Source organism: Lithobates pipiens, unplaced genomic scaffold (assembly GCF_037356315.1).
Source record: "Lithobates pipiens isolate NorthernLeopardFrog02 unplaced genomic scaffold, aLitPip1_a1.2 Scaffold_16, whole genome shotgun sequence".
Classification (NCBI taxonomy): domain Eukaryota; kingdom Metazoa; phylum Chordata; class Amphibia; order Anura; family Ranidae; genus Lithobates; species Lithobates pipiens.
This window is the reverse complement of record NW_027507748.1, coordinates 280356089-280379584: the sequence shown is the minus strand read 5'-3', so window position 1 is coordinate 280379584 and position 23496 is coordinate 280356089. Positions and strand designations below refer to the sequence as shown.

At 41.1% G+C, this 23496-nt stretch overlaps 1 protein-coding gene across 1 annotated transcript in view; it reads right to left on the bottom strand.

Annotated features, from left to right (window-relative positions):
* Window positions 1–3364: 3364 nt before the first annotated feature.
* The window catches only part of CELSR2 (cadherin EGF LAG seven-pass G-type receptor 2), a 142062-nt gene continuing 121930 nt past the window's right edge, over window positions 3365–23496 (bottom strand). The window contains exons 24-35 of the mRNA XM_077484453.1: window positions 22322–22522; window positions 20902–21076; window positions 17776–17888; window positions 16269–16348; window positions 15682–15808; window positions 15487–15603; window positions 15242–15366; window positions 13617–13690; window positions 8758–8934; window positions 6259–6384; window positions 6020–6182; window positions 3365–3694 (exon numbers count right to left, since the gene is read on the bottom strand). Of these exons, the coding sequence (XP_077340579.1) occupies window positions 3667–3694; window positions 6020–6182; window positions 6259–6384; window positions 8758–8934; window positions 13617–13690; window positions 15242–15366; window positions 15487–15603; window positions 15682–15808; window positions 16269–16348; window positions 17776–17888; window positions 20902–21076; window positions 22322–22522 (1506 nt within the window). The 3' untranslated portion in view covers window positions 3365–3666. The remainder of the gene's footprint in view (window positions 3695–6019; window positions 6183–6258; window positions 6385–8757; window positions 8935–13616; window positions 13691–15241; window positions 15367–15486; window positions 15604–15681; window positions 15809–16268; window positions 16349–17775; window positions 17889–20901; window positions 21077–22321; window positions 22523–23496) is intronic.

Genomic DNA, 23496 nt, shown 5'->3' with positions numbered 1-23496 from the left:
GCAATCACAGGCAAAGAAAAAAAATCAGCATTTTGTCTTGCACATGATTGAAGGAAGCAGCCATCAGTTTTATTTTCACATGCTCCAGACTTAGTTGACATGTAAGTACCCTGCGGGATGAGTTATTTTCTCCCTTCCCTTATGTTTCCCTCATGTAAGGGCTAACATTGGACCATATAGGTTTACCCATGTTCTTCTACAGATATTGGTGCACTCACTCCCGATGATGTGGTATGAAACCACGAAACGTGTCGGCCCAATTTTGATGCACAATGCTCTGTTCAGATGGTTTTAATTCATTCTTAGGTTATCTTACCATTTTGTACATTAAGTAATTTTCTATTATGATGGACAATTGTCCTACACCACAATATGGCATTGCTAAGCCGCTATAATTGTTCCCATTTACAGTATCTCACAAAAGTGAGTACACCCCTCACATTTTTGTAAATATTTTAATTTTTTTATGCAATGACACTTTGCTACAATGTATAGTTTTGAGTGTACAGCTTGTATAACAGTGTACATTTGCTTTCCTCTCAAAACAACACACAGCCATTAATGTCTAAACCGCTGGAAACAAAAGTGAGTACATCCCTAAGTGAAAATGTCCAAATTAGGCCCAAAGTGTCAAAATTTTGTGTGGCCACCATTATTTTCCAGAACTGCCTTAACCCTCTTAGGCATGGAATTCACCAGAGCTTCACAGGTTGCCACTGGAGTCCTCTTCCACTCCTCCATGACAACATCACAAAGCTGGTGGAAGTTAGAGACCTTGCGCTCCTCCACCTCACAGATGTTCACTAGGGTTTAGGTCTGGAGACATGCTTGGCCGGTCCATCACCTTTACCCTCAGCTTCTTTAGCAAGGTAGTGGCCATCTTGGAGATGTGTTTGGGGTCATTATGTTGGAATACTGCCCTGCGGCCCAGTCTCCGAAGGGAGGGCATCATGCTCTGCTTCAGTATGTCACAGTACATGTTGGCATTCATGGTTCCCTCAATGAACTGTAGCTCCCCAGTGCCAGCAGCACTCGCACAGCCCCAGACCATGACACTCCCATCACCATGCTTGACTATAGGCAAGACGCACTTGTCTTTGTACTCCTCACCTGGTTGCTGCCACACACCGCCAAAAATCCATGTCCTTAGTCTGCTCATCTTCAGCAAACTGTTTGCGGGCTTTCTTGTGCATCATCTTTAGAAGAGGCTTCCTTCTGAGATGACAGCCATGCAGACTAATTTGATGCAGTGTGTGGCATATGGTCTGAGCACTGAAAGGTTAACCCCCACCCCTTCAACCTCTGCAGCAACGCTGGCAGCACTCATACATCTATTTCCCAAAGACAACCTCTAGATATGACGCTGAACATGTGCACTCAACTTCTTTGGTCGACCATGATGAGGCCTGTTCTGAGTGGAACCTGTCCTGTTAAGCCGCTGTATGGTCTTGGGCATCATGCTACAGGGTCTTGGTAATCTTCTTATAGCCTAGGCCATCTTTATGTAGAGCAACAATTCTTTTTTTCAGATCCTCAGAGAGTTCTTTGCCATGAGGTGCCATGTTGAACTTCCAGTGACCAGTATGAGAGAGTGACAGCGATAACACCAAATTTAACACACCTGCTCCCCATTCATCACCTGAGACCTTATAACACTAACAAGTCACATGACACCGAGGAGGGAAAATGGCTAATTGGCCCCAATTTGGAAATTTTAACTTAGAGGTGTACTCACTTTTGTTGCCAGAGGTTTAGACATTAATGGCTGTGTGTTCAGTTATTTTGAGGAGACAGCAAATTTACACCGTTATACAAGCTGTACACTCACTACTTTACATTGTAGCAAAGTGTAATTTCTTCAGTGTTGTCACATGAAAAGATATAATAAAATATTTACAAAAATGTGAGGGGTGTACTCACTTTTGTGAGATACTGTATATTTGGTCTGCAACATGTGATTGATATGACTATTTATTATGCATGTACTCATTGTATTGTTATGTTTTTACTGTTTAAGTCAATAAACTATGTTTTTTCACCAACTCATCTTTTAGCAATGCTGTACTTGCCTCATTCTAAGTCCCAAACCCCCACTTCTTTGTACATGACTGGATGGAGGATATCATCAAAGCTTACCTCATTCACTAAACTCTGGGGAAAATTCCCTTGCAAAACACAACTCTCCTTGCAAAGTGAACGGTCTATTTGCATTCAGTAAATCAATCCCTATGTCGCATGAACCTAAAAGCAAGTTGGGTTGTAAGACTTGATCATAACTGCTAAATTATTTAGGGCAAAAGTTGACTACACCCCCAAATCTCTAGTCTATAATCTAGGTTTTGGAAAGCATAGATACATTGTAAGATTTAAAAGAAACTGACATTCTGTTCTGCAAATATAGCCAAGATTTCTTTTTTGATAGATACAAACATACTGCAGTGAATTGCTCATGTATTCCATAGTGGCAGAGCTAGGCAGTCCAGGCATTAAAATTCTATATAAAGTAACAGTTTTATAGCTTTGACTGCCATTTACTTTATGCAACCTTTGTCATTTTAGCATTAGCATGCTTATTATTATTGAAAAAGGGCAGACACAAAGGAAGGTCACTATACAGAGATACACTATTATAGTTATGCTGTCTGAGAAAATAAATTGTTTTACTGATAGTCTTGATACTCTGGATTATAAATGCAGTAATAAAATACATCAGGAAAAGCAGGGAGTTGCCCAGGATGCTTGAGACCAAGAAGCATTGGGGATCAGGTTTTTGTTATATATATATATATATATTGTACTTCCACAATCTGTTGCAAGTTGTATTGGAGGCAGCTGTTGGACTGTGAATGTATGCTTTCCCTCTTTTTTTCCTTGAAATATATGTGGACTTTATAATTGAAGATACTTACAGAAAAAACATTAGGAATATTAGAACTGGTATGTGAAGAGTCTGTCTTCTGTCTATTAACAAAAATAAAAGAAAATGCACCAGATCGCAACATCTTTATGTGTAATCTCAACACCTGATGAGATCTGCCAGGGCTTAAAGGGTGTAATGAGCCAATCACCTTGCATACAAGAGTTTAGTAAAGCACTTGTTGTGCCTACACAAAAACAATGCCTGCAGACATTGATGCTGAAGCACCAAATATATGAATGGTGCTAAACAGGCCATACCTCCTGCTGTGAAAGAGCACAGAGCCAATGCTACTGCCATTTGGTGTTGTAAAATGAATCCAATGAAGCCTTATATGTTTAGCCTTATATGTTTACAGTGCCAGTGAAACACACATCCACTTTTTTAAAGCTTGATATCAGTTAATAGTTACTTTGTAGGGTTAAATGCACAAAAAAAGCCATCAAGAACAACAAAAATATGTATTTTATTTCCATACAAACAGCAATAGCATTTTACAGCACAGTGCAAAAAACTGTAAATATTAATGGAAGTTGAAATCCTCCTTTTGTTGAGTAAGGATTAAAAGTCTTAGTCCATTTTGGATTCTAGAGCCCCAGTTGTTACTTCTTCTAGTAGAGAATAGGCTATTGCAGGCAGTGGCTCAAATAGTTGTTTCATTGCTCCTGAAGTGATGGAATGTAGGGAAAAACAACGTAAAGGGTAGAATAAAAATAAAATAAAATCAGTTGTGGTTATTACAGAATGGATTAATGGGGAGCATTAGGGAAGACAAACCTGAATAGAAAAAGAGAGGGAGAAAATTGAAATCAGATTAATCATATTGCAATTATAATAAACAAATAATATATTAACAATGTATGCATACAAATACAGTATTTTGCTGGAAAAACATGGCCATCACATGAGTGTACGCTTAAAGAGAAGTACGGTCAAAGCTCTTTTGTTTGTTCTTTTTTGGGTCACAGGAGTGCACTTACTTTTTCTCTACTGGAACCAGAGTCAGCTTAGAGCGGGCTATTTCCCATTCCAGGTTCAACATCAAGGGATCCAAAACGATAGATGCATGCATGGGTGGAGTCGAGCGTTATGATGATACTGGACACATGTCTATTGTTTTGGATCCCAGGATGTTTGGCACTATGATGCCGCATATTATGTGAGTGTTTAACCATTTTAAATACATTTTATTTAGTGATATTTACACTATTGGGAGTGAGCGGCTCTTCCTTTTTTTTTTCTTTTCACACGTCTGGTTTACAGAGGTACTTGTGAGAAGAAGTGGTGGAACCCCAGGTCTATACAAGTGGCGTTACTGCTATATTTAAAGTGCTTGTAAAGTCTTGTTTTTTTTTTTAAATGAAAAATAACGTTATTACTTACCTGCTCTGTGCAGTGGCTTTTCCCACAGCAGCCCAAATCCTAATTTTCTTAGGTCCCCCTTTGGTGCTCTTGGCCCCTCCCTCCTGTTGAGTGCCCCCACAGCAAGCAGCTTGCTATGGGGGCACCCAAGCCGAGCCACAGATCCCTGTGTCCATAAAGACATGGAGCCACGGCCCGGCCAAGCTCCATTTCTTTTCTCATTGGCTGGCTGACTTTGATTGACAGCAGTGGGAGCCAATGGCGGTGTGCTGCTTTCTTAGCCAATGAGGAGGGGAGTCCCGGGCAGCCGAGACATTCCTACAACATTGACTAATCTAGATGGGGCTGAGGTAAGTATTATGGGACTGCTGCACACAGAAGGCTTTTCACCTTAATAAATCAAATCAATAACAATCACAGTTTGACCACTCATAACGGAGGGTCATACACTTCCAGCAAACCTTTATTTTTGGCACATGTGTGGGATTGAGAAGTGGAGCACATTGGAAGATTTTATTTTCCCCTGTAATGGATGGCGTCACATGAGGACTTTTTACACTTTGAACACGGATTTTGGGATAGATTTACTAAAACTGGTGCACCCAGAATAGTTTCATAGTTAGTATCTGAAGTGCATGGTAGCCAATCGGGTTTTAACTTCAGCTTGTTCAATTAAGCTTCCACAATAAAACCTGGAAGTTACACCAGATTTTGCACCATGAAGTTTTAGTAAATAACCTCCAGAGGGATGCACTTTGCAGCAATTTATCACATTGGTTATTTGTATTATTGTTCACTGCATTTTTTTTTTCATTAGAGATTAGCGCAGCACTTGTGTTTATGTATTTTTAGTTGTATTTATGCTATATTCAATACTGAGTTGCTTTTCTTGTGTAGTCAAAGTTTTTTGTATTCTCATTTGCTTGGACCATAAGCGTGGTCTCATTTTGAAGTTTATTTCTTCATAAGATTTGTAAATGATCATTACTACACCAAGACATTTCTAAACATGTTATAGCACACAGCTATAATAAAACATCACTACCTGATTGAACTTTTTGGTTGATATGGTACATTTCTTGTTCAGAGTAAAGTAGAAGCAAAGAAGTGCCACTTAGAAAGAGACGCTATCCAGTGACTAGGCTTAAAGTGATAATAAAAGGTATGTTTTAGAAATAAAAAAACATATTATACTTACCTGCTCTGTGTTTTGCACAGAGCAGCCCTATCCTCCTCTTCTAGGGTCCCCTGCCAGCACTCCTGGTCCCTCCTCTTCTCCAAGTGCCCCCATAGCAAGCAGGTACTCGTGCATTCTCGCTCACGAGTGCTGCTCTCTGTGCCCATAAGACACACAGAATGTGGCTTGGCCCCTCCTCACTGACTGTGAGCTGTGATTGACAGCAGCAGGAGCATTGGCTCTCTCAGCCTATCAGCAGACCTGGGAGAGCAGCCGCTCTCATGCCCATTGCTAGATCGTAATTGGGCTTGTATTAGGGGGGCTGCAGCGGGAGCTGCATACTTTAACCTTTAGAACCACTTTAACCGGCTGTCTGGTAATGGCAGTGCGGAGAAAAATATATTGTGGTGCCTGAAAATTTATAACTGCAAACATAAATATTTGAACCACATTTACGTTGTACAAGTATTTTATTAGAGGAGAATTCTGTCTTTTTTTGTTTAACACCCCAGTTTATTTGTTGATGTGTTTCAAAATGCTCATATCTTTGAATATTCACCTACTCCGATTCAGAGGACTCTTTCCTGTCTGTGTCAGTGACACTCATAGGTATGTTTGTGCCCCCATTTACTTGTCCCTGTATGCTTTGTTTTTCTCTACCAGAAGGCTTCTGTCCAAGTTCGTTATGGATCTGATTACTAACAGAACGCTGCTTCTTCAGAATTCCTGCAACAAGCAAGCACAAACGTAAGCATTTGGTCTCTGAATATAAAGTACCCCAGCTCAGTTTAGTTTTTCTTACCTTTCTGTGGCTGAAGTGCTGCTGGTTTAGGTGATGTGTCAGGTGGGGATATTTGAAGCATCTCTCCATTAGCTATAGTCTTTTCAGGTGCAGGGTTATCTGTAGCATTTGGGGAAATAACTAGATCTTAAAACCAAAATGCCAAAGTGAAAAATACAGTTACCATGCATTTCTTTCAATAAACACACATATTTCACAACATTAACATTTTTTAACCAACAGACAGCATGGGTTCATGAAAGACAAAAGTTGTCGGACAAACCCGATTTCTTTTTATGAGGAGGTAAGTAAAACCTTGGACAGTGAGGTGGTGGTGGACGTGGTCAATTTTGCAAAAGTGTTTGACACAGTTCCCCACACACGGCCCATGTGTAAGGTAAAGTCTACAGGCTTGGAAATATCAGTTTGTAAATTGATAGAATACTGGCTAAAATACCGAATTCAGAGAGTAGTGGTTAATGATTCTTACGCTGAATGGTTTAGGGTTGTTACTGGTGTACCCCAAGGTTCAGTGTTGGGACCCTTACGTTTTAATATATTTATAAATGATATAGGGTCTGAGTTTAAGGGCTTATTTACACTTGCTTCAGCTTCAAAACACATTAACGGCTAGTTTACACTTGCTTCAAAACAAGGCTTCGGACAGGCTTTGTTAAAGCTCTCTGAACTCTAGTCAAATCTCCTGTCACTAAATAAAATGGTTAGCTTACAGTTCTGTTTACACCTGCTTTTGCTTTGTTTTGTTTCACTTCAAAAATTATACCCCATGTAGCTTTAGTGGTGCTTCAAAATGTCTTCAAAGCCTCCATAGAAGTCTATGGAAAAGCTTGCTTGAAGCCCCACAAAACCTCACCGAAGCCTCATTGAACCTCCACCAAAGCCTTATCGAAGCCCCACCGAAGCCTCATCAAAGTCTCAGCGAAGCACCAAGCAAAAGCGAGGTGTAAGCAGGACTGTAAGCTAACCAATTTATTTAGTGAAAGGAGCTTTGACTGGCGTTCAGAGAGCTTTAACAAAGCGCGTCTGAAGCCATGTTTTGAAGCAAGTGTAAACTAGCCCTAAAAGTATAATTTAAGTGTTTGCAGATGACACCAAGCTATGCAGTGGAAAAGAATAATTACCCTAAACATCATCAATAGACAACATTTATATAAGGATAAGTGGTAAATAGGAAATGAAAATACTTGAAAATATTACAAGTCCCGCATTACTGAATGTACTAGAATACAAGTGAAAAACCATAAATGATCATGTAACTATTCAGAGAGAAACCAAGGGAATGTCATTTGGACCCACCTACCAAGACTTTCAAAGATCAAGTCTGCTGGAACGAAGTGCGCACGCACCTCCCGGGATCGCAGCCCACGGGCAGTAGAAATGAATGAGAAGCGAGCTGGAGTCAAACCAAACCAAAAAAGACACCTGACACATGGACAGGGACAGATGATTATGAGTAGACTGGTTGATCATGCACAACTGAGGGCAAAGTGGCGGCGCGGCGGAGGTGGTGAGACTGCCCCATGTACAGTGTTGTACTTTGTACTCTCTTTCACTTTGCACCGGCCCCCCAGTGACTGGGAAGCAGCCTCTATATACGGCTCATAGAGGACATGTGTTCGATTACCGGCCGCAATCTCATCTGACACGAGTTCCCATCTATGCCTTACTTGGCAGAGACTGTGTCAGTTTTGAATACGTTTTACTTTAGTATTCAACTGGTCATAAGGCACTCTTGACTATCTCTATTATCATTGCCTGCCTTATCTGACACGCTTCAGACGGACTCCTATTAGGTCTGATGGATACAGTTAGCACGGATAGAACTATAAAGGCTTGTTAGGCCAAACCCCAAGTATAATATCCATTTTGGTGAGCTTGCTGCTACCTACATCAATTGACCTTTATGGCAAGTCACAGGAGTGAACAACGGTGTGTATGTTTGTGTTCGCAGCTGCAGGAAACTTGGGGTAGACAACGATGTCTTTTTTAAAATAGTTTTTATGGTTGGTGGAAGCTCAACATTTTGCCTAGATTTTTTGTATAATTTTTTTTGTTAATAAAGCTGGTTAATTGACCGCAGTGTCCCTCCTATGTGACTTGTTTGGGATAATGTCCTCTTTTCTATTTTTTTGCTATGTATCTAATCACCTGACATAAATCACTTAATATCTGTACTGGATACCTCTAGGTTTATGTTATTTTTTTATTATTAATCTCTGTAATTATTTCTTTTACAGTGGACACATAAGAAGAAACCCATTAAAATGTTTCTTTGTGTGCCAGAAATGGAGATGCCAGATGGTCAACTGTCACACTAGAGGTGTTTTAAATACACTAAATGTAGGCTAGTTATTTCTCCAATACCACTGTAAATTGGGTCAAGTAAATCTTGTCATTTACATAATTGAAATATAAAAAACACATTTCTAATTGGGTATTGTGGGTAACTGTTTTTTTTTGCAAATCAAGAGCTTCTTAAAACTTTTAACATGAATGTACCTTTTTGAGAATTTTGAAAATGTTTCTCATTGTTGAGGTTTGTTAAAATATCCCAACTTGGGACCCTTGGACTATCACCATCTTCTTCATCGCTGTCTGAGGACTGAGTGGATGCAAAGGAGCAGCTGTGGTCATCATCATCATCATCCACTGAGAAGTCACTTTCCGAATCAGAATCTAAAAAATACAAAGGACACATTAAACACTGCTTGAACTATTCCAGGACAGATTTCAACCTAAATCAGTATGTTATGCTTTGAGATGCCTGTATTCATACAGCAGGCACCTAGTATCCAAGCTTTTACCTGTAAAGTGCTTTTTTTGGGGTAAAGTGGTTCTGAAGGCAGGAAATTTGTTTGCATTCCCTGCATTAATGTAAAAAATGTCCCAGTAGCTGTACTCGCTTGAATGGGTTTCTTTCAGTGGGAAGTACTGCACTCCGAATGGGACAGGGGGTATAATTTCTGCTGTTCTGTGAAGAAAATCATGATAGGCGTAGCAAATGTACAACCCTGAAGCTGCGTTTACAGCTTAAATTGAAGTGATTGTAAGGGTTTTTTTTTTTTTTTTTTTTAAATAACAAACATATCATACTTACCTCCACTGTGCAGCACGTTTTGCACAGTGGCCCCCGAACTTGGTCTTCTGGGGTCACCCGACAGCTCTCGTGGCTCCTCCCCACATCAGATAACCCCCTAGCAGAAGCGCTCTCCTGAGGGGGTTACCTTGCGGCCACGCTCCTGAGTCCAGAGACACCGAATGTATGACTTGGCCCCACCCACTACATCATTTTATTTGATTAACAGCAGCGGGAGCCAATGGCTGCGCTGCTATCAATCTATCCAATCAAGAGCCTAGCACCCCGGGCAGAGAGACAGCACGTCCCCGCCAGGTCTAGTTCCATGGCTCAGGTAAGTAAAACAGGGGGGCGGTCACTGCCAGGTGTTTTTTCACCTTAATGCATAGGATGCTTTAAGGAGAAAAAACATGAAGGTGGGGAAAGGTGGGGAAAAAGGGGGTGTTAAAAATAGGTGGTTGTCCAACTGCAAATGTAAACTTAGTCTAAAAGCTTTAAAACAAGACATCTCTGTCCTCTCAACTTGCATGTACTGTAAGTACATTCTCAAAGATATAGCAAAGACTCTAAACTAGAATTTTACTTGGGGTCCTTTCACACGGGCAGATTAGCGCACGATCATTAGCTGATATTCGCTGACATCCGCCTCCGTTAAGTTCAGTTTTTGAGACAGAAAAAATAGAATGGACAGAAAATGAATGTTAGTGGATGACATCAGTGTACATGCGATCTTCTGACATCTGTTTTTCACCCAAAAACACGGGCGTTAAGTTTTTTAGTTCAGTTCAGTCACTTTTTTTTTGTAAAAAACTGATAAAAAAATGGATGTCAGCGAACATTAACCACTTGAGGACCGCCGTATTGCCAATGTACGTCAGCACAATGGCACAGGCAGGCACAATCACGTACATCTACGTGATTGCCTTCCAGCGGGTGGGGGGTCCGATCGGACCCCCTCCCGCTGGTTACGGCGGTCCGATTCGGTCCAGGAGCGCTCCGTGATGAGGGGATGGCCGTTGGTTTTCGGCCACCCCCTCTGGATCGCTCCTGGCCAATGAGAAGCTTCCTCCCCTGTGTATTGTTTACACAGGAAGGAGGAAGTGATGTCATTCTCCTCGGGGCGGTCTTTTTGACCGGACTACGAGGAGAAGAGTAAAAGTAAGTGTGCACCAACACTACACTGACATGTAGGTACACACAGGCACACAAACCCCCCCCCGATCCCCCTCCCCCCCCAGTCACAGTGTCACTGATTGCATTGATCATTTCTTTACTGATCAATGCATTCAGTGTCAGTTGTGACAGTAAAAACTGTCAGGACAGTTAGTGTTAGGTCCAGGGTAGCCCCCTATCACCCCCCAATAAAGATTTAACCCCCTGATTGCCCCTAGAGTTAACCCTTTCACCCCCTTTTGCCAGTGTCACTAAGCGATCATTTTTCTGATCGCTGCATGTGTCGCTAGGTAGCTAGTTATTTTTTTAGGTTCACCGCCAGGTTTTTATATCGCTAGGTACCCCGATATACTACCCAATAATGGGTTTAACCCCCTGATTGCCGCTAGTTAACCCTTTCACCCCCTTTTGCCAGTGTCACTAAGCGATCGTTTTTCTGATCGCTGCATTAGTGTCGCTACAGTCGCTAGGTAGCTAGTTATTTTTTTAGGTTCACCGCCAGGTTTTTATAGCGCTAGGTACCCCGATATACTACCCAATAATGGTTTTAACCCCCTGATTTCCGCTAGTTAACCCTTTCACCCCCTTTTGCCAGTGTCACTAAGCGATAATTTTTCTGAACGCTGCATCAGTGTCGCTAGTGTCGCTAGGTAGCTAGTTATTTTTTTAGGTTCACCGCCAGGTTTTTATAGCGCTAGGTACCCCGATATACTACCCAATAATGGTTTTAACCCCCTGATTGCTGCTAGTTAACCCTTTCACCCCCTTTCACCAGCGATCACAGTATAAGTGTCACTGGTGACGCTGGTTAGCCAGTTAGTTATTTAGGTTCCCCGTCAGGTTTTTATATAGCGCCAGGGACCCCCATATACTACCTAATAAAAATTTGAACCCCCTGATTGCTCCTAGTTAACCCTTTCACCACTGATCACCGTATAAGTGTTACGGGTGACTCTGGTTAGTTTGTTTTTTATAGCATCAGGGCACCCACCATTTATTACCCAATAAAGGTTTAACCCCCTGATCACCCGGCGGGTGATATCAATTAGGTTTTAGGGTCAGGGTCTGCGTCGCCCCAGGCAGCGCTAGGTTAGTGCCAGTACCGCTAACACCCACACGCAAAGCATACACCTCCCGTAGTGGTATAGAATCTGAACAGATCAATATCTGATCTGATCAGATCTATACTAGCGTCCCCAGCAGTTTAGGGTTCCAAAAAAACGCATTGTTAGCGGGATCAGCCCAAATACCTGCTGGCACCTGCGTTTTGCCCCTCTGCCCAGCCCACCCAAGTGCAGTATCGATCGATCACTGTCACTTACAAAACACTAAACACATAACTGCAGCGATCGCAGAGTCAGGCCTGATCCCTGCCATCGCTAACAGGTTTTTTGGTAGCATTTTATATTCAAATCCGGAAGGCAGTGCTTGGTTTTCGGGGTCCCGTACGTGGCTAGGCTCCCAAAAAGTCCCCCACATGTGGTATCCCCGTACTCGGGAGAAGCAGCAGAATTTATTTTGGGGTGTAATTTGACTTCTGCCCATAGCATGTGTGAGCAATATATCATTTAGTGACAACTTTGTGCAAAAAAAAAAAAAGTTTGCAATATTCCCGCAACTTTTGGCAAAATATAAAATATTCCATGGACTCAACATGCCTCTCAGTAAATAGCTTGGGGTGTCTACTTTCCAAAATGGGGTCATTTGGGGGGGTTTTGTGCTATTTTGGCATTTTATGGACTTCGAAACTGTGATAGGTAGTGAGGAGTTAAATCAAAAATTTGCACCCTTAGAAATCCTGAAGGTGGTGATTGGTTTTCGGGGTGCCGTGCGCGACTAGACTCCCAAAAAGTCCCACACATGTGGTATCCCCGTACTCAGGAGAAGCAGCAGAATGTATTTTGGGGTGTCATTTCACATATGCCCATAGCATGTGTGAGCAATATATCATTTAGTGACAACTTGGTGCAAAAAAAAAAAAGTTTGTAATATTCCCGCAACTTGTGGCAAAATATAAAATATTCCATGGACTCAACATGCCTCTCAGTAAATAGCTTGGGGTGTCTACTTTCCAAAATGGGGTCATTTTGGGGGGTTTTGTGCTATTTTGGCATTTTATGGCCTTCGAAACTGTGATAGGTAGTGAGGAGTTAAATCAAAAATTTGCACCCTTAGAAATCTTGAAGGTGGTGATTGGTTTTCGGGGTGCCGTGCGCGACTAGACTCCCAAAAAGTCCCACACATGTGGTATCCCCATACTCGGGAGAAGTAGCGGAATATATTTTGGGGTGCAATTCCACATATAACCATGGCATGTGTGAGCAATATATCATTTAGTGACAACTTTTTGTAAAAAAAAATTTTTTTTTTTTTGTCATTATTCAATCCCTTAGGACAAAAAAAATAAATATTCAATGGGCTCAACATACCCATTAGCAATTTCCTTGGGGTGTCTACTTTCCAAAATGGGGTCATTTGGGGGGGATTTGTACTGCCCTGCCATTTTAGCACCTCAAGAAATGAGATCGGCAGTCATAAATTAAAAGCTGTGTAAATTCCAGAAAATGTACTCTAGTTTGTAGACGCTATAACTTTTGCGCAAACCAAAAAATATACGCTTATTGACATTTTTTTTACTAAAGACATGTGGCTGAATAAATTTTGCCCTCAATGTATGACTAAAATTTAGTTTATTCGATTTTTCTTATAACAAAAAGAAGAAAATATCTTTTTTTTTCAAAATTTTCGCTCTTTTTCCATTTATATCGCAAAAAAAAAAAATCGCAGAGGCAATCAAATACCATCAAAAGAAAGCTCTATTTGTGGGAAGAAAAGGACGCAAATTTCGTTTGGGTGCAATATTGCATGACCGCGCAATTACCAGTTAAAGCAGCGCAGTGCGAAATTGCAAAAAAACTGATTTTAACTTGCAACGTGTAAACACCAAATCTCAAAATGAGGCTCTGTCCTTAAGTTGTTAAAGATGTCTATAGCTGTAGAGGTGAATGAGGGGTTGTTTTATGTTGTTTTAAAGTGTTTTTACTGTTCATTCAGTGTATGTAAATACTTTAGCGTGCATAGTCAGATAAGGAAAGCGTATATGTATTACCTTCTTGGCTATCCTTTCTATTAGGATCCTTTAACTCCAAAAGTGAATGACCATTCTTGAGTCCAGCTTCAGCTCTAAGGGTGAACAACATGGTTACAGTCAAATAGCCACGTAAATATGTCTGACCAACCAACTACTACGCAAATAAATATCTCTACTAAGTCTGGCTGCAGCCATTTTAACTGTGGGCAGCTGAAGCTGCTGCCTGTTCACTTCCTGGATTTACACAGAGGCACACCTCCAGCTCTGCAGCCCTGCAGTTCTCATTGACCCTCTTATGACTCACCCCCCCCCCCCCCTTCCTGGCAAACTCTGATGAGAGAGAGAGAGAGAGAGAGAGAGAGAGAGAGAGAGAGAGAGAGAGAGAGAGAGAGAGCTGTACATGATGTCATAAGCCTAGGCTAATGACCAGACAAGAAACAGGAAGTTGGCTGTATAAGGTATTTACTGGCAAAAAAAAAAGTTTTATTATCCAAAGTTAAAACAACAAGGGCAGAAGATTTAATAGATGGAAATTTGAAAAAATGACTGAAGGTCCGCTTTAAGCAAGTTAAAAAACCCTATTTTCTTTCGTGCCCATTGAAGGACACAGAAATTCATATGCTTTTGAGGCATCCAAAAATAGTTCAATTGAGGGGTTGGAAAAACAGCAAAAAACACTAACAGGCCCAACGAAGAACGGCAGACTTGCCATGCGTTGCCTGACCGGCCAATGCCTGAATTTGCAATCGGATGAGGCCAAGCCCCCTAGCAGACAGATGAACCTCTCTGTTTACTTTACACGGTCAGAGGGAGGGCACAGAGAATAAACACGATGTTCAAGACCTAGATGGGGAGGTCATCCCGGAAGGGAGTAACCCCACAGAGAATCAACCAACATCCCTTCTGTGTCTATGTGCAGACATATTGCACTGCATAACGGTATGCAACTACACCCAAAGTGTGAGGTAGGACCTCAGGTTCTCTCAAATCTAGGCAGCTGAGGATCGAGCATCTGGATGTGTCCAGGTCGGGAGGGCAGCAGCAACAAAGTGGAGATCAGAGCAGCAGAACAGTGCTTTCTCTACACTGAATAGCAGAGAATATGAAACGCATGTGACATTTTACCCAGCAGGTGACATCAGCACCCAGCTCCCCAGCGTTAACGCATACTGCGGTGAAACCAGCAGGGGTGGGAAACCTGAAACGTTCCCAATAGTGTAATATGATATGGTGGTAGTTTCTGGCGCTTCAGCATAACCAGCCTTACGTTGTAAGGGACTATTTCTTCTGACTATAAGTAGCAATAAGATAGATTGGGGGCATTAATAAATTCTACTACACAGCTATAGGATGCTAAACAGGAGCAATAAGGGAAATCTGAGACAGATGTATTATAATTAGACAACATAATTCATAAATTCTCCCTCAGCTGCTTTAGAATAGCACTGTAAATAAAAAGAAAAAGCTTCCCCTCATTTCAGATCTACCCCTCAGATTTACAGTGACTGCAGTTCCAAGTGCACTTTCAGTGCAATTTCAAGTGCACTTTGCACTTGTAGTGCAAACTGGATTTGCCTTTCGTAAATATCCCCCAAAGTCTACAAGGCATTACATGCTTGCCTTATGATAGAACAGTGTCTCACCTGAGCAGGATTGGCAGGTAACAATGACTCCCTCTTGAATGTATAGAACTGTGCAAAGAGCCAGTTGAAGAACCAAATGGCATATGATAGAGCTGACCATCTGCATAACTGTTATGTGGATGCGACTGTAAGAGACCATTCATTGTATCATTAGATGCATAATATGCTGGAATTACAAAAAAACACACATGCCACAGAGGAGAACAGAATTTAAAAAGAGAACAGAATCATAATACAGCAGTTACCGAAGTTAGGGTGGACTTTGTGGTGACACTAGGTTCATTCATTTTACGAACGCTGTGTTTAAGTGACCTGTGTACATCTTTGCTGAATATCACACTGATCAAAAAGATGAGAGGACCCTGCCAAGAGACACCATTATTAGATGAATAGTTACCGGGCTTTGAAATGCACCACGTTATAAGAAAAATCTTAATTACCTGAGCACAGACAACACCAGCATAAGTGTAGTGTAGGAACAGTAGATCGCTGTTAACAGACAACAGAGCAAGAATCCAAGACACACTAACAAGGAGAAGCAGGAATATGGAACATCTGAGTCCAGATCTACGAGCAAACAACAGCAGATAGCAAATGTTATGTTTGATCATTTTCCATACTGTTCGATACATGATCACAGTCATAAAAAAAAGCTTGAAAAAATGTCAATCATGTACAGAAATAAACCAAGCCTTGGCCACATGGACCTGTGGCATTGTCCAGAAGTAAACCAAGCCTTGGCCATATGGACCTGTGGCATTGTCCAGAAGTAAACCAAGCCTTGGCCATATGGACCTGTGGCATTGTCCAGAAGTAAACCAAGCCTTGGCCACATGGACCTGTGGCATTGTCCAGATTTTGCAAGGCTGAACTGCTAAATATGCAGAACAGGTTTAGTAACTACATGCAGACATAGGTATGTTTTGGTTAGTGTACACTGTTGCATATGGATACAAAAGCTGTCCACCAAGAAGAGTAAATAGAAGACAATACTGAGAATGGACAGAGAAATAATAGTGGCACTTACGCTGTCCCTTTCTTTTGGAATCCTTTCCTCTGTGCTGCACAGGATGCACGCCCAGAAACAATGCAAAGAAACAGTCCAGTCTGTAAAAAATACAAATATTTCAACCTAAATAATTTTTTATACATTTTTTATTAACAAAACTGCAGCACATTTATATAGGTTTCCTCAGCAAGGCAAAAGGTATTTTTGTATTTCATTTTACTAAGAGAATCGTTAAATGCTATCTAAACACAAAAACACACATACATACACACATATATATATATATATATATATATATATATATATATATATACACACATATACACACACATACACACATACATCTATATATATATATATACATATATTTTTATAAAAAAAAAATTTTTTATTATTATTGAAGCCAAAAAGATTTTCAGATATAATATTTAATAATATTTGTTAGGTTCCGCGCTTAGGTGTAGGCTGGGCTGCTGCCTCCCCCAAGGAGCTCCAACCAGAGTACCAATAGTAAAAGTTATATGCGTAGAGGGGTGGGTGGTGCTGCCCGTCACCTGAAGAGTGCTCCTCCGGAATGGGTCACTCTTTCCAGGTGAATGTAAAATAGGTGAAAAAACACTGCTGTCACCTGAAGTAGTGAGTGCTAAACTCAAATAAAATAGATATCCCAGCAGGTGTTCTCACCCAGTATTTAAGGCAAGTTTATACAGATAAAGCCCTAATAATAGTGATAATTGCAAACTGGTGTGTCAGCTTGCAATATGACGAAACGCGTAAGTTGGAGCTTGGTACCCACTCACGTAATTTCCGGTTGCGGTGCTCCGGTCATTGGAACCCCCGCCGCTTTGTACTGCAACCAAGCTATGCTAGCTTACACACTTGAATATGCTAAGTGGTGTTTTTATACTTAAAATTTTAATAAAATCATCTGGATTTACACTACGAGTACCCATCTCTTTTGTCCATGAGGGTATTATTATTAGTATGTGGTTTACCATGAAGGAGATAATTACTAAAATCGAATCTACTAAGAACGGCTTACCCCCAGAGAGGCTCAAGGATCTGGATACCTCATTATGTGCTGAGCTAATGAGGAGGTGATTGCCCTGAGGACTGCTACCACACTCACTGCATGCAATTTGCCTCTGCAGGGGTGCAGGGATCTGGTGAGTGGGGAACTGAAGGGGAGCACAGAAGTCACCTAAATTGCTATATATTGCTTACTAATTCTAGGCTTACTTATAGGTACAAATTACCCAAGAAGGTTTACAACCTCTTTAAGGATCTCCTTTATATAGGTCATGTTAATAAAAGGCTGCTATGTCACAAGACTATATATACGGATTTACCAGTATACATTCTAAAAGCTGGAAAACAGTACTGCAAGACAATTCTAATAAACGGTAGCTAGGTTGTTAGTGATGGGGTACAGTCAATGCTCGGACAATTCAACACAGCTTGATCATAGTGTCTCACTGAATCAGACGAGAAAACAGCTACTTTAATACGAAGTAGTTTTCCTTACTGATATGACAAAGCCAGCAGGCCCTGCAAAGCTCCAGATTAATGTGTCAGATACAGAAAGCCAGCAGAAATCAGGGTTGCCATAACCTTCAGGGTCAAGCCCCACTGCCAGACCTAGGGAAATGAGGCATAAGAAGGTGATATATGAACAAAACAGCAAAGTATAAATCAAGATAATAAAACTGTCTGTAATATGTACTATAGAAATAAACCATTATTCATAAGAAGAAGAAATATTTAAAGCTCCCCGCTCTTCCTCATCCTGACGCATTTGGCAACAACCCCTTATCAGAACCCTCTTTATATAGGGGCTCTACAGCCTTCTAGAAGATGCTAATTTCATGTGACCTAGGTTTCAAGGGTTCGCCCAGCCTGAGAGTTACAAGGCACCATCACCTCGCACTGCCATGATTAAAAACTGAAACCTTGAAACCTTTTCCTGGCTGCCGCAATCCCATGAGAATAATGGGGGGCCTTGAAACCTTTTACTTTGCATTCTAACACCAGTAGTCCTGCTGTTTGCACACTGGATTGATAGTAGACATGTGTAATTTGTTTCGGTCCGAATATACATTCGGACGACTTTTTGGTTATTTAGTTCTATCCAAATTAAATATTAACAAAGTTAGTTGAAATTCATTTTGTTTATTAATTTTCTAATGAATTCCAAATTTTCAGAATGATTAGAATTCGGATCGGTCGAAAAATTATCAATGTAAATTCTGTGTGAAGAATGGCTGGTTAAGGAAGGCCGGCTGCTGCATCCTTAACAACCGATGATTCATCAGCAGGCTACTCCACTGAGAGCTGAAATGTAAACAAAAGTATGCCGACAATTAAAAATGCAGGAACAAAACAGTGTGGCCCCCTATTCCATACGGGCCCTTCGGGTCTGTTGGGGATTTTAAGGGGAATCACAGCAAAATTTTTATTAAAACAGCGTGGGGTGCCCCACCAAAATCCACACCAAACCCTTATCCAACCAACTCATTAACCAAAAAAAAGGTAAATAAAGAACTGATCTTGCAGATTCCATGCAGAAATTTTTCACTTGCAGAAAGATATTATCTTTAAATCCAAAAGTGGATGTCCACATTGAATTTTGGTATAATGAATAAGTTTGAGTAGAACCCTTGAATGTTTTTCCCTTTCTTGACCAGAGATATAGCACCCTTACTCAAAAGCTGAGACAAGGCAGCGAGAAGGTCCACTAGTCTTTTCAGTGATGAAACAAGGTTGGAAATATCCCAGGACCAAGTGGCTGCAAGGGCCGGTAACTGTCCCTCCACTCTGCAAAGTGCAGTTATCTCTACATTGCAAGACCTGTCACTGAGCTTGGAGGACTAGGAGGGCCAAGACTTGCAGTGGAGCCAAGTCCCATGCTTGAACCTGAAGGGTTGAGGTGAATGAAAGGACTTCTTTTTAGTGACATCAGTGTCAGTTCGTGACCCTGCCAGCCAGTGTCAGTTAGTACCAGAGTGCCCCTTTACATCAGAGCATGGTACAGTGTCTCCTGACATCAGAGCATGGCACAATAGTGCCCCCTGACATCAGGGCATGGCACAATGCCTCTTCCATCAGAGAATGGCACAGAAGTGCTCCGATGTCAAAGCATGGCACAGTAGTGCCCTGACAGAGAATGGCACAGTAGTGCCCCCTGATATTAAAGCATTTCATAGTGCCCCCTCACATCAGAGCATGGCACAGTAGTGCCCCCTCACATCAGAGCATAGCACAGTGACCCCTTACATCAGAGCATAGCACAGTGACCCTTTACATTAGAGAATGTTACAGTAGTGCCCCTACATCAGAGCATGGCACAGTGCCCCCTACATCAGAGCATTGCACAGTAGTGCCCCGACATAAGAACATGAAGTGCCCCTTACATCAGAGCATGACACAATGCCCCCCTGACAGGGCATGGCACAGTAGTGTCCTGACATCATAGCATGGCACAGTGCCCTGACATCATAGCATGGCACAGTGCCCCTTACATCAGAGCATGGCACGGTAGTGCCCGACATCAGAGCATGACATAGTGCCCCTTACATTAGAGCATGGCACAGTGCCCCCTGATAGAGCATGGCACACTGCCCACCCTGACAACAGAGCATGGCACAGTGCTCCCCCGACAGAGCATGGCACAGTGCCAACATCATTTAATACCATTTTAAGATCTACCAGATGAATTTAGCCATGATGGCACGTTGCAGGGCAGGGTCTGCAAGAGAGAACAAGGCCCTGGAAAGGATTTCTAGGAATTTATCTATAGGATCTTTAAACGCTGATATGTCATCCACAGGGGAAATGAAGTCCTGTTATGATAGGAAATGGCTGGATCAACTACAGGGATAGACAAATTCTTAAGCAACCCCTGCTTAATAGGATAGCGCCTAGTGAAATTTCTGGGAGGAGGAAAAACTTATCTAAATTAGGCAAATCGCCATACACCACAGGGTGCAACAGGATAAACACCAGGAAGGTTTTTGCCGGTTCCAGGCTCCTAATGGAACCCAGACTGGTAAACTTAGAGAAAGATGACACAGACTGCTCCATGTCTGGATTGAGATTCCTCTGTTATGTATAAGAGATAGACTCTACAACCGTGCAGGGGGATTAGGGATAGGTTGAATTTGTGACCTCTGCACAGCTATCGTGGCAGAAACCCTCGTTGATACACAGCGGTGATGAGCTTCTCCCTAGACAAAGAAGAGAAAGAAGCTGTGCCAGATGAAGTTAAAGGGGGGGGGGCCTGATGGTGTGGACTCAAGCAGAGGAGAAAGATCTGGGACACCAGCATCAGTTTTGCTAGAAGGTACACTCAAGGCTGTTAGTGGAACACAAACTGGAAAGGCCTGAGAAACTGCCCACCATTATAAAACCAAAACAAACAGAAAAATAAATTTGCTTCTGAAAGACTGATGGAAAGAGAGGTAGAGCTAGAAATTAGGAAAAAAGTGATGAGGGCAGCTTGATACATGTTGATCTCAGATGGCTTTAAGCAGTGCCAAAACGCTTAAGTACTATTTGCCTCCTGAGCACCATTTTGCACAACATCTATTTTCTAGCAATGAATGACCAGCTTTAGATATATGTAGCCAAGCCTGTACAGGTGTTGTAGACTTACCAGTGATAAAGGCGGGTACACCCCAACCCAGAGCATAGTAGAATCTCATTGGACCAGTGTTGACATCTCGAACTTCACTCAGTCTGCGATATATGTGCAGAACTTCAAGAAAAACCCAAGAAAAGCAACAGAGGGAGAGAAAATGGAGGAGGATAGCAATGATAGTGCATGCAAACTGAAACAGATGGATAATTTATAGACAAGAAGGCAATGTACATGAAGCAAGTATGTAGGGCAAGGGCAGACATGAAAAAAGAAATATAGTGAGAAAAAAAATAACATGTCAAGGAGAAAAATAAAAAATAAAATAGTTTAGTTAGTTTGTATGTTGAAAATTTATATTAAACTAAAGCATTTGTGCATCAGTAACTGAGGCAGTTTATATAGGCCTCATGCACACTGGGTTTAAACTCGGCCTCTACAGGTGTTTGGCATTTATTTTTTCAGCCTGTAAAAGCACAGCTATGTAATCCTATATGTCCATGCACACATAGGCAATTACGGGCATATTAAAAGGAGGACCATTTAAAAGCTGAACTTGCCTAAATGCAAGAAATGTCTAATGTTTTTTAGATTGTAAGCTCCAACAAGCAGGGCCCTCTGATTCCTCTTGTACCAAAATTGAAATGTAACTGTAATGTCTGCCCTCATGTTGTAAAGTGCTGCACAAACTGTTGGAGCTATATAAAACCTGTATAATAATAATGTTTGAGCATTAATGCATTTCAATGGCCAGAATAAATTAATAGTCTAGTCTAGTCTGGCAACTGCAGTACAATGTCAAACACCTGTGCAATATACACCTTTTACCTCATTTTTCTAAGAAGCTTTTCTCCTGCCAGGAGTATCTGAGGCCAGAAGGGCTAAACAGAAGCCCAGTGTGCACAAGGCCTAAAAGGACCAAATGCAAAAACAGCTACTGTTATACAATGGAATTAAGAAGTCAGTCTATACTCCAAGCACGTAGAAGCTTTTGCAGATAATTACTTATGCTTCCACTATTCTGGATGGTATTTGTGGAACACTTAAATTGTACTATGGTCTACAGCAAAGACTCTCAACCACTGGCACAGGCGACACTTCTTATAGGTTAAAACAGTTCTGTCTGTGTAACTAGAAGCAACTTGATATCCAATGGGAATCGCAAACTGAAAACGTTAACATAATAAATTGATGGACCAAACAATAAAATCTTCCTGCATAACTAAATATAATTGTGAATGTTTATCATCATCTATCTTTCCTAGCTTACTTGAAACAAGCTATTTTCTCACTTGTTATTATTAATAAACGTTTCTTATATTAAAGCTGAACTCCAGCCAGGAGGCAAAATGAACCATGTTATGCTTGACTCATATATACATATATTTTGTCTTATAAGATCACACAATTTTAAACTGAGAACATATGCCATAGCTACCTCCAGGTCAGCCTGGTTGATGCCCAGTATGAAGCTGAGCTGAGACAGGAAGAGAGCCAGTAGTAGGTTCCGATGGATGCTGTGTTGATTGAAACGCAGGGATCGTGGGATACACAGGAAAAGTAAAGTGAGAAGCAAAAAGCCCAGGGTTACACCTATGCAAGAGTATGTAATGATGCGCAAAGGAAGCACTTCTCCATTCTGTAAACAGATAAAGAATAACATTTTAAGATCAAATCCTAGACCTTTTTCCACAGGCCATTCACATACAGAACATCATAATGGTCACTGAAAGGTGTTTATTGCTTTTTAATGTATTGGTTGGCTTACAGACTTGAACTAAATGAAGAAGCAGTTAAGCATAACTGTAAAGCAGTGAGCCTAAGTGTGTAACAGACAGACATGCCTGCACCTGTACATATAATGTATAATTATATACATAATCCATGGAAACAAAATGCTAAAACATTGGCACATACTAGTAAAATTATTGACATAATTTTCTAATTACAGTGTTTTATGCAGCAGGTCACCATCTCATCCTACATAACATAGTATTCTTTTACTTTTTTATTTTTTCATTCTTCCACTAACGGAGACAATTTCTGTGCTTTCCTAGAATTTGTAGACCTTATTCTGACAAAATAATGCTTACTTTCACAAACATAAATAAGTGGTCCCATCACTAAAAAACTGTTTTTTTTTTTAAAACCCATCAAATAATTATTTTTTTGTTCATTGAGGGACATAGAAAGTCTTTTGGGAATTGCACAAGGATTGGACACACACCAGTACCAGTATGCAAGGCAGTACTGAGAGCATGCTCATAAACACAGAGCTGTGGAATATGCTTCCCTCAATGGACACCCAGAAAAGGATTCCAATTTTTCATTCTTGTTCATTAAGGGACTACTTTCAGATGCCCGAAAGTAGTGCAACTGAGGGATGGCCAACAGCTAGCATGCCCTAGGAAACAACAGAGAACTAGGAGCTGCAAGCAACTTAAGGAGTCGCCTGAATGACGTTGCATTCACAGATTAGGCCACAATGTACATGTGGTAGAAAATAAAGAACATGTGAACAGAAGATAGCATTGCAAATCTGGAAAACAGAATCTTGATGTCAAAAAACCTAATAAACACTTATAGATCTAGTAGAGTGGGTCTTGAAAAGAA